We start from the raw sequence: 11,577 nt of genomic DNA, 5'->3' as shown, positions 1-11,577 counted from the left end.
CTGCAGCCCCTACCTATCGAAGCAACACATTAGCATTGCATCATAGGGTATCCTGAAACTACTCCAAAACCTCAAGCCGCATAAAGTTGCAGGGACAGAGGAGATCTGGCCAATGGTGTTAAAAGAACTGGCACCAACTATACCTTGTTGCGGTTAATCCAGGGGAAAATCTGCGATCGCCAACACGCAGAAGCAGACGTATGCATGGATACTCATTTATCCCAATATCTACGAGCACTACTTCTCACAAGTTGTCCTTCTATCCTATAACTATTATACAATGGAACTCTCTCCCTTTCGAAGTTTTTTCTCAGTTCATAAACTCTAATCAGTTCAGTTGGGCAAAATGTATCAATTCTTACTCATTTTCCAAAAGTGTAGGGTTTTTTTACACCCCAACCACCCGGCAAGTAATCCTCGATACACGAGGGGCTTCCGTAGCGGGGAAAAATGTATGGAACAGATTCCCTCGAAAAGTTCCCAGTGGCGTTTAGAGCTAAGGTAAATGTGGAGAGAAGTCAGAAAAGGGGTAATTTTTTGATAGAATGCTCAATTTTATATAGCCTGTCAACAAATAGAATTAGAATACAAAAAAAGAAGAGAGCTTACTGTACCTTCTTGAGCTTAAATTTAGCTAGGTCCCAGACCCTTAGTGTCCTGTCATCACTGACTGTTATACACTCATACTGTGTAGGATGAGTATCTAGGCCCCAGACCTCCCCTTCTCCATGGCCCTGGGGAAAGATGGGACATCCTGGTTTGTTTAACTTGCAAATGGGTGCAAACATGCAATATGTAAATAAAAACAACAACATGGAACTCGGTATTCTCATGAGTGGTCAATTGTGAAGAAATATAAAGTTAAGGTTAGGGTTAATATCGAGTAGTAAAGAGTAATTAAACAATCATAACTGTTTCAGACCTGCACTAGGACTGTCATCTTTTCATCTTCCTCAATTTCAATTATCTGTAAGTGAAAAACTAATAAAATAACCAACAAAAATTTACACAGCTGAGGGCAGTAGTGGTGATGACATTATGAGTGCAAGTGCCCTTCCCAAATGTGACCCGTCATCGCTTGGCCCCAGTTGTTTAAAGCTCGGATAACTTCATCCAGTGGATAAGTCATCACTTGATGGGGGTAGCCTTGGAAGCCTTTCATATTCAGGACTAAAATGGCGCAAGACTAAAGAATCATTGTTATTCTGCATTCAATTTTTTTCTTGGTTTGAAATTGTTCAAACCAGTTCAAATTTGATTATTCCTTGTCTACATGTATGTAATATTCATTATCATCATCTGAAACAAAGGAAAATCAAACTGAACTAGTTTGAAAATTTTTGAATCAAGTATGAATTTGAACTACAACATATTTCAGTAGTGGAGCATCCAAGCTACTTAAATGGGGAGCTGCATGTAGGTCTGTTCAGGAATGCCCGTATTTTCCCCAAGTATACTTGCATACCGGTAATTAAAGAAAAATAAACCTCTTCAAAGATATGTTTGTTTCCAAATAGGTTTGTTGTAGGGACTCTCGATACAAAGAAATTAAAAGGGGCAATGCGCTTGAGGTACATTACACTAAAAAAACTTTATTCTATATATAATTTCTCACAAATCCCAGTTGGACCCAATACTTTTCCTCTCTGGGAGTCCTCTGGCAAGTTTCCCTTCCCAATGACTATGATGCTTTTCTGGCCCCAGTTATTCGAAGGCTGGATAACTTTATCCAATTTATCCACTATTTAAGTCACTATCTAAGATGTGCTTATACAAAGTGCATAACTATATTTTACTGTTGCATGACAAAATACTGAAATCTTTGCACAGATTGAAAGTGTTGGGCTTGTCTTTAATAATTATTATACAGGATCCAACTAATTAATGTCCATAAAACAAACAAACAAAACTAATATAATTTTTTTGACAATACCTAATCAGAAATTGCTAACACTTGATTTACCTGACAATTACTTTTCCCGCAAATTTAATTACTCGAAATTTTGTGGAATGGGGTTTGAGAAGAATGGTGTAAAAGAACTTCTGTTCTATTTAATCTAAGATTAATAACTGAAATTCAAATAATCTTTTATTCCAAGTTCCAGACATACTGGGCATCTCCCTCTCTATAACTTTAACTTACATTGTAAACCTCTTCTTGACATGGGTTAAGTACCTATGTTAGTTTTCAATGACTTTCCAATGGTTGTCACATCATTGTCATCACCGTAATCATTAAAGTTAACAAAATTACTTACTATAATAGACAACTCATGATAATAATCCCACACAAATCTGAAAACATGATGATAAAATATTTTTTGATTTCTTGTATTTTAATGCAAACTGTACCTCATCATTTCCTGTGCCAAGGAGTATTCTGCCATCACCATTAAAGTGCAAAGCTCTGACAGGTGGCAGATTCTGAAGGAGGATAGATCCTGGCCTCATTGATGCTTCTTCCACCTTAAATGCCTTAAGGCACTGCTCAAACATTGGGTCCCACATGGCAACAACACCATCTCTTCCACCTGTTACATAACCCTAATAATAATCATAATGGAAAAGTATTAATAACCCTAAATAATCATAATATCACCCAAAAATACACTTGCGTTATTACTTACAGCGTATGCAAGATGACAATACCTTGGTGAGGAACAGAATTACTGGATTTTGTTGAACACAGAGAGTAAAACAGATATAAGTTAAAAAAAAAAAAAAGGAAAGGAACTTTATTTAAGTGTCTAGTCGTTCTAGCGCTGGAGCGCTAATTGGGGACACTGTAAACTGAAATTAACAATGAAAGTAAATCAAGTCAAATGTTGGTTTTTGAGGAGAGGGGAAACCGGAGTACCCGGAGAAAACCTCTCGGTGCAGAGTAGAGAACCAACAAACTCAACCCACATATGACGCCGAGTCCGGGAATCGAACCCGTGCCACATTGGTGGAAGGCGAGTGCTCTCACCACTGCGCCATCCCTGCACCCCAAAGTTCAGACTCATAATGAAATAAAATAATAATGACTCATAATGAAATAAAATAAAGTTGTAATGTCATTATTATCTTTTTTGTGAGAGAACATTATGATTTCATAACTTTATCCGGCCCACTTCATGGCAGTGATGCCAAGAGTGATTTGCAGGAAGTACTGGTATAATATAATTCATGTTTATCACTCAGGCAAGCCTACTGTACATAATACATTTCATTATAGCTATCAAGGAATAAAAAATACTATTTAATAATTTCAGGATAACCTGACCCTAGTCCAATCAATCATAGTCCAACCTTCTCTACAACTGTGATCTTGCAAGTGACTATTAAAAGAAAAAAAAGTTAGTCTGATGAAAAACATACTTACCTGATGTTTTGTTTGACTAAGTGAAAACATAGCACACACAGGTCCATTATGGGCTTGAACTGAGCGACGCAAAGTTGTTCCCTGCCAAATGTATACCAGTCCAGAATCACTGCCACTAAAGCACAAGTCATCATTGGGACTGTGACACACACAAAGCATAGTTGCAGCAGCACCTGCTTTCCCAAAAGTCACTGGTCGCTTCTCCAACTTTGAATCTATTAAATGTGATTGATTTGTCTCAGTCAGTCTGAAAATAGCAAACTGGCCTGTCTCCTGCCAGATGAAATTCTTAAAGGTATTAATATTTCAATACCGTGGTACATGTAGCTAATGTTTCTTTGTTTTAAAGAGAGCTGAATATTGAAATAAAAACAACACTTAAAGTGTTTTAATATAACACACTAAATATGAGGACTATATTTTAGATGAGTATTAAATTGATATTATTAACCCTAACCTTAAGCAGTCACACTTGTCAGAACAAAGCATCCTTCTACATTTAGCAAAACCTAATACTAATCCCTGCATTTCAATAATAAAAATGCAGATATTTTTTTGCATGGTGGCATACTATGGCTAATGACTGCCTTTGCTAAGCTGGCGCAATATCTTTACCGAAGGACAAGAATACTTTACAACACAACAAACTCAAGGGCTTCACTACATTCCTTCCGTAAAACTACTTATGTCTCTGAAGCATGATGGGGTTGTTACATGTGTCACACAATGAATGCATTACTTCATCCCTCCTTTCCTTAGATCATCATCATCATCAGCCGGCTGCTGCTAGATTATTTTTAAGTTTGGTTAACTCTTTGAACATCCTGTTTGGCTATCTTTGCTTGATTTGAATTTATTAGTTCGTTTAACTTTTTTTACCGATGAGCCAAGTTGAGTTTCCAAACCGACGGCATCGAAGTTGATACTATCAGCCAGAGATCTTTGAAACTCAGTCGATGAGATATAGTCGTCGATGATTTCAACGACATGAGATTGCATAATGCTCGTAACGAGGCCCGGGAGTGATGATGTAACCCAGTTGTTAAATTTGATTTCTAATTTATCCCAGTGACCTTCACAAGTCAAATCAGTTGGATCGATAGCATCATTAGCCATAGGAGGTCTCCTTTTTGGTCCCATAATAGAAAAAATATGAGAGAATATAACCTTAATTGCAATAAATTTGTAGAGCACAATAAACGTAGCGCGCAATAAATGCAGAGCGCAATAAAAGTAGTGCAATTTGTAGAGTGCAATAAATTTGTAGAGCACAAAATTAGGCAGCCATCTTGGCTCGCTGACTGCTGACTTCAGCTTCCTCCAGCTCTCCCTGTCGTTGGTGAGGTCAGCTATTTGCTTGGACGTCAACTGTCCATCATCATCTCCAAGGAGGCTGCGTACTGCTGTACTGAAGATAGGATGTACTTTGTTGTCCCAGCCTGCGTCTGCCATGTGTTGGGAAGTATAGAGCATATATAGACTGGCTGACTCATCCTCAGATTTGCGGAGTATATGACCTAGGAACTTGAGCTGCCTTAGATACTACTGGTTGAAGATAAAACCAAATATGACATTAACAAAGTTCAAAGTTTGAAAACCTTCTGAAACAATCGTAACTGTCCATGAGAAACATTCGCGCTTGTGTGTGCTCACAACAGCTTGCTAAGTACTCAGTAAGTAACAATAACGAAACCACTTCATATTTCCTCGATTAATCTTCTCTGCAAACGGATTTTCACTTGGGTCTGGAAGTACTGAGCTGCAGTGGATGCGATGCGATCTTCTCTTCCGTTTTATGAGGAGGTCTCGTTCATGACAGGTAAGGTACCATTATGGCCGATGTCAGGAAGGTTGACATCTTGAATCGGCGTCTGCGGAATGCAATGGAACATGAAAAGATTTCACCTTGGATCCATCTCCACGTTGGGTGATGAGCATACTTTGTTTCCTTTCTGTGACCACAAGGGGAGTCGGGTCATATGGTGTCAACAGCTTATTTAACCAGCGTTAAAAAAAAGAAAGGAAATTTATTTAAGTGTCTAGTCGTTCTAGCGCTGGAGCACTAATTGGGGACACTGTAAAATGAAATTGGCAATTAACACAAATCAAGTGGATTTTGAGGAGAGGTGAAACTGGAGTACGTGGAGAAACCACTTGGTGCAGAGAAGAGAACCAACAAACTCAACCCACATATTACGCAGAGTCTGGTAATTGGACTCGGGCCACATTGGTGGGAGGTTAGTGCTCTCACCACTGCGCCATCCCTGCACCCCAACGAGAAGTGTGGCTCCTTTGTCAATGGGCACTCACATCAGGATGAGTGGGAGATTCAACTTCTGGCATCTTTGTCTACGAATCGCAACCAAACAAGAGACAGTGTGGAGTAAAAGCAGAGGTGGTATGAGGAGTACAGCAGTATGTTTGCAGGAACTGATGCATGGCATAAATCCAGCTTTGCCCTTGGATTTTGGCTCACTTGATTGCTTTCATCAAGGGTTTGTTGAAAATTTCAACCTGTCTGTTGACCTTTGGCCAGAGGGGTTGTTTTTGCGATGTTAAGACTGCAGGTCTTCAGAAACCCTTTCCAAGCCTGATTGTTATATGGCGGACCTTGCCTATCTTGGGATATCCATAGGTGGAAAATGCTCTGCCCACAACTTGAATAACCTATTCTGATGAGGTGGAGTGTACATCCTCGACGATGGGAAAGCGAGAATACTCATCAGTAATGACCAAGAGATACTGCTGAGCTTGAACCAGGTACCACAGGGCAGGACTGACACATCAACGGGTTCTGCATGTTGTCTGTTGGCATTAGTTCAACATGGTACACAGCATCTTAAGGCGTCTTTAACAGCTGTGTTGATGCCCAGAAACCAGACTTTGCTCCTAATCAAGGGTTTGGTCTGACTTGCTTACGCCTTGATGACCTAAATGAGCCAGCGGTACTGCTCTACAATGTTAACATACCTTGTAGGGAGGCAGGCATTACAATTCAAGTGTTCCTTATAAGCAGCACATTCCTAGATGATTTACAGTAAGCTTTTCTGGATGTTCTGAAATTGCCGCATGACATTCTGATCAACCTCATGCTTGTGAAGTTCATACCACTATTGCCTAGAAGAGGGGGTAAGTTACGGGAAACAACAAAAAAGTCAGCTTGAAGAGGCTCTTGACCTTCAATAATTGGTAGTAAATTATAAAATCATGTGTGTCAATCACTCCTCGTTCTTCAGATCATTTCCTCAAAATTCATGTCTCAACCTAGTTCTTGGTTTTCTTAACATACAACTAATCAATCACTTAATCACTAACAATAATCGATCGACATGCACCTAATCAATAAAACGTATTCAGTGCTGGTACCGTGATTTCACTGTAATCAAGTAATCATGTCGATGTCGTTAAAGAAACAAGTGTTCAGTGTTCATAATCATTGTTGATAGCATCTGGTCAATGTTTGAGGACAACTCACAGTTCACATGGTATAGTCCTTCTGGTGTCCATCAAATGTGGATTTGGTCTGTCGCTGTGATCTGTGCAGTGGTAGGGTTTGGTTGGTAGGCGTTGCCTCAATTGGCACTAGTTGGGTAACAATGCCTTGGTTGGCTATTGGTGCTGTCACTGGCGTTGTTTCCTTGGGTGACGGCTGGTGCTACCTGGCATTTAGCTGCTGGTGGTACTACTGGTCTTGCAGTAGGTGGTTTCCTTTGTTTGTCTCTTGCTGGGATGTATGTTGTTCTGAGCAGCTTGAATTTGGATGCGTCTCGGCATACTGGCATGGATGTCTCCTTTTCGTTTCTTGTCGCGTTTCAGGAGAACTGCCTCTCCAGCTTTGAATTTGTGTTCTTTGGCTCTGTGTCTTCGGTCATGGTAAGACTTCAATTTCTCTTTGTATTTCCTGTCTCTTTTCCTGTCTTCTTTGTCCCTGCTGGCTCTCTCTGTTGGGTAGTGGTCAAGTCTGGGTTTAGGAGTTTATAGGGTGCAGTTCCTGTGGCAGGGTGAGGTGTCTCCAGGTTTGCTTGTAGCATGGTCCACAGAAGTCCATTTCAACTGTTTCCCAGGGTCTCTCTGGCAGTTTCGTCATTTTGGCTGGTTTCGTATGCTGTGTGTTTGTTCCTATCTGGCAGTCAAAGAGTTCATGACGGAACCTGGAGCCTGGTTGAAGTAAATTCTGCTGCCAGTGCCTCTCTCTCGATTTGAGAGTACCTCTTCTCTGTGTCAGTTAAGGTCCGGCTCTGCTTCTCTTTTCAGAAGGTACAGTATCAGGGTTGTAAGAGATAAACTTATTCTTTCTTGGGCTAAAGAACTCATCCAATTTCTCCTTGACGGTTTTGAAATCTAATCCCCTGTCTCAGTGAGTGTCAAGAAGATGTCTTGCACTTTGGTGCTGGCTGTGTGGAGTAAAAGATGACCTTTCTGCTATTAAAGGTGTCTTTGCATCTGGTGGCACAGGAAAACAGATTTCAAGGAACTGCGGGTGCACTTCTCCCATCACTGGGCAACCGCATTTTGATCAGCATGTAGGTCAAAGGTGGCTATATATTAGGCTGGACAGCGGCTATTGGAATGGCCACTGAGGTTCGGAAGGAATCCTTGTCGCCAATGCATGCAACATCTTTACTGAAGGACGAAAATACTGCACAGCAAAACTGACTCAAAGGCTCTCTACATTCTCTACTTACATGTATGCCCCTGAGCATGATGGGGTTGTTACGTGTGTCACACAATGCATACGTTACTACAGCTAGCAGATGAATCATAAAGTTAATTGCTCTGTAAAAAAACAAACGGATAACCCCTTATGAAAGTATTATGAATTTTAACCATCAACTATCATCATGCTAAAAACTGATATAATCACTTTTTTGTGTCCAGAATTTGATGTGTTTTTCTCCGACAGATACAAGGTAGTTTGGATTGAATGGATTCCACTCAATAACAAATATTATGTCCTTGTGTCCTCGAGTTGATGCAAGCTTCTCTTCCTTCTTCCAATCCCAGATGCAAATACTATGGTCATCATCAAGACCAACATCTGCCAGTTTCTTGCCATCACCTACAAAAACATGTTTTATAAAACCAAGTAAATATCATATAATTATATTAAATTTCCCACCTTGGAATTTTTATTACATTTTCTAGCTTTCTGATTGGCTGGCTCAATCTCGGTTATCAGCTCATATAAAGGTATGTACCGTTATGACCTAATAAGGAAACTGATTGCATCAAGTGTTTGCTTTATTTTTTTAAAGTTCAGAAGTTAATGAGAATTTAATAGAACAATTATAATAATATCGCTCTTGTTGGCTATGAGACTGGTTATGACCACCTCAGTGCTACGTGCCCCATTGGCTATTTACCATCTCGTATCCAACGTGCACTCATGGAATAATTGTTAATTGTAGTGGCAAAGTTACTCTGTTACCAAATTCATCTATAACAATGAGTCCAGGAATCCAATCCACAAAGCATCCTGGGTTCAAGGCAGGCACTCCCACTACAATGCCAACCCTGCACTCTTTAAAATCTACAATCCTGGACAAAACATTTCAGACACTTCACCTCGTTTCAGAGGAAAAAACAGTTTCATTGATCCCCACTTCACTCCCTGAACAATGTTGAGTTTTTGAGATCAAATAATTGTAGAAAAATGCTGTGCAAAGTTGCCATAATGATTGGAATTAGACATAAATTAAGCATATCAATTTCTAAAAATTCCCCATTAAATGACTGAAAGAGAAAGTAACCACAGCACTGGGAAAAAGTTACCAATTCTGAAACATTGCACCTGAGAAGTCAACACAAATGATCCCTCGTTTGTGGAAGCCTTTCAAAACAGCTACAGTTTTCATGGTGGTGGCATCCCACACATGAGTCTCTGCTTGCTTGCCCACCTGTTGATTAAGTTTCAATTCTGTTACTTAAGGCTAGGAGGCAAATGGCCTGGTAATTAAAACAACAAAGGAATTTTTGCTTCATTTTTAAATTAAGATCTTCATGAGGAAAGTCTGGCTACATTCCTGGCAATAAAATGGAATAGTGGCTTACTTGCTTGTTAATTAAAACTCTTTCTCACTTATAGATTATACTCTGGCTAATGCGAGACGATTTTACTTGTCAATGGCTTCACCCTTGGGCATGGAAGGGTAAAATTAGAAGGTTAGCACCTTGGATTGTTTTTGTGGATATTACTTTCAATTGTGATGGGGGATCACCTGTCCAGTGGCTACAAAATCCTTGTCATCATGAATGGTTAAACATATGATGTCATCAGTGTGGCCTTTGTAGAATCTCTGCTGGTTACTTGAAGAACTATATACTATCCCAAGGGCTGCCACATGAAAAACTACCTCCTTTGACTGTGTGTAGAACAAATTGTTGCATGCATTGTAACCATGGTACCTAAGTAGGGTTTAAACAAAAGAAAACACATCAGTGAAACCAAAGTTCAATCTCCTTTTCTTCCTTGTACTGTTAAAAGCACCATTTTTTTAGCCATGGCTGAATTGGTCTTCCTAACATGGACTTACCCAAAAGCAAATTTCAGATCCAATCCTTCATTAGGGCTCTGTGTATGCCGAGATGTACTAACTGATTGCGGTTGCTCCTCCTCACCTAAAACATCCTTTTTGAGTAACTTTGAAGACCTGGATAACCTAAATGATCAAATAATGAGGGGAAAAATGGGAATATATTATTTATCAACATTTATAATTTTAACTCAACCAACAACTTTAATCTATACTTTCATTCTTTAGAGTGGCCCCCATTGATGATTAAATTCATCTGCCGTTAGACAGAGTAAAATCTACATTAGTCTCACTCTCAGGTACAATGTAGGAAGGGATAAATGAAGTGGGAGTTTTAATTAATCACTTCTCTTCATCATTTGCAAATTATCACTGTAGCATACCAAGAATGAAGACGTGGAGTCTTTGCACTTTCTGCTTTTGGCAACAATGGGCAAGAAGCTTGGTTATGAGTTAGTGACAGACAAGCTTTGCAGAGGACAGCTCTACGTGCATCTCGCGATGATGACATAATCCACAAATTTTCATCAACTGTACTCCAGTCCCTTAGACTAGTTTGAAATGCTTTGCGCCTAAAGGCCACATCATATCTTTGCCATGCTTTTTTGTCTTGGCAGTCACGGTATAACCTAGTTATTATACCTTGATATGCAAGTAAGTCCCTAATTCGATTCGGATAATGACTTGTATAAACTGAAATATAAATAGCCATGCAATCAATCCATTTTGTAATATCATCCACTCTTTGAGTTTCATCAATTAAAATCTTGTTCTTTGCATCTTCTTTGCCCAGATTTTCAAGAAGAAGTTCCTGAAAGTTAATATATTTTCCTTCACATATTTGTCCAACAATTTGTTTTGGGACAGGTGGTTGACCAGGGTGCATATGAAATTCTAACGAGGAATTCACCCTTGCTTCAGCAGCAGCTGACCTCCATAAGTTCTCAAAACTTTTAGTGTGACTTTCAGAAAAGATGAATGATGCACTGGGGGTTATGGGAGTCTTAAACTTGTCGTCATTGTCTTTAGCATCATCATCATCATCATCATCTGACCACTGTATGTGAGCAAATCCATTTGTCATTTCTGATCCACGCCATGCCCTAGAACTTCCTTCACCCTTACTAGCATGGTTCTTAGAACTAGCTAGTAAAGTTTCCCATGCTGCCTTTGAGGTGTTCCCTTTGTAACTTTTCTTGGTTTTGTTTCTTACAGGGTTCACTCTTACTTTTTCTCTGGTAAACATGATATCGGCTGTAAGATCACGATTACCAGCTAGGAGACTTTGGTCTTTTATGTCGATGTTTCGAAGTCAAATACTCCTTTTGATCGACTTGGATAAACAAAACAATAATTTCAGCGTAAAAAAATAAGAATCATTACGGATAATCTAATTGAATCATTGCAAGATCCAACTTCTTGCCGCTTCGCGACTCGCTATTCCGTCGCTCTAAGAGAGGCATCCAGGATAGCTAAAATAATGTAATTTTCCATTGATGCTGCCAATATCTTGAGTGGAAAAGTGAGAGAAATTCTACAGGCCTCACAAACTGCCATCAACTAAAATGTAACTACTTGTGTCACTACTCGTAGCAACCTAAATGTTTACAAAACAGGGTCGCTTGGGGTCGCTCTGCACCTCGCATGCTCCCGGATGCTGCTCCGAGCCGCGCAGCCGCG

At 39.7% G+C, this 11,577-nt stretch overlaps 1 protein-coding gene across 1 annotated transcript in view; it reads right to left on the bottom strand.

Moving 5' to 3' along the window:
- The window catches only part of LOC138058943 (echinoderm microtubule-associated protein-like 6), a 14,885-nt gene extending 3,319 nt beyond the window's left edge, over positions 1–11,566 (bottom strand). Inside the window, exons 1-9 of the mRNA XM_068904411.1 lie at positions 10,281–11,566; positions 9,898–10,023; positions 9,583–9,769; positions 9,156–9,261; positions 8,229–8,423; positions 3,365–3,579; positions 2,353–2,544; positions 923–967; positions 615–734 (exon numbers count right to left, since the gene is read on the bottom strand). Of these exons, the coding sequence (XP_068760512.1) occupies positions 615–734; positions 923–967; positions 2,353–2,544; positions 3,365–3,579; positions 8,229–8,423; positions 9,156–9,261; positions 9,583–9,769; positions 9,898–10,023; positions 10,281–11,143 (2,049 nt within the window). The 5' untranslated portion in view covers positions 11,144–11,566. The remainder of the gene's footprint in view (positions 1–614; positions 735–922; positions 968–2,352; positions 2,545–3,364; positions 3,580–8,228; positions 8,424–9,155; positions 9,262–9,582; positions 9,770–9,897; positions 10,024–10,280) is intronic.
- Positions 11,567–11,577: the final 11 nt, after the last annotated feature.

Source organism: Montipora capricornis, chromosome 8 (genome assembly GCF_036669925.1).
Source record: "Montipora capricornis isolate CH-2021 chromosome 8, ASM3666992v2, whole genome shotgun sequence".
Classification (NCBI taxonomy): domain Eukaryota; kingdom Metazoa; phylum Cnidaria; class Anthozoa; order Scleractinia; family Acroporidae; genus Montipora; species Montipora capricornis.
Note: the sequence above shows the minus strand (reverse complement) of the source record. Positions and strands in the feature narration are given on the sequence as shown.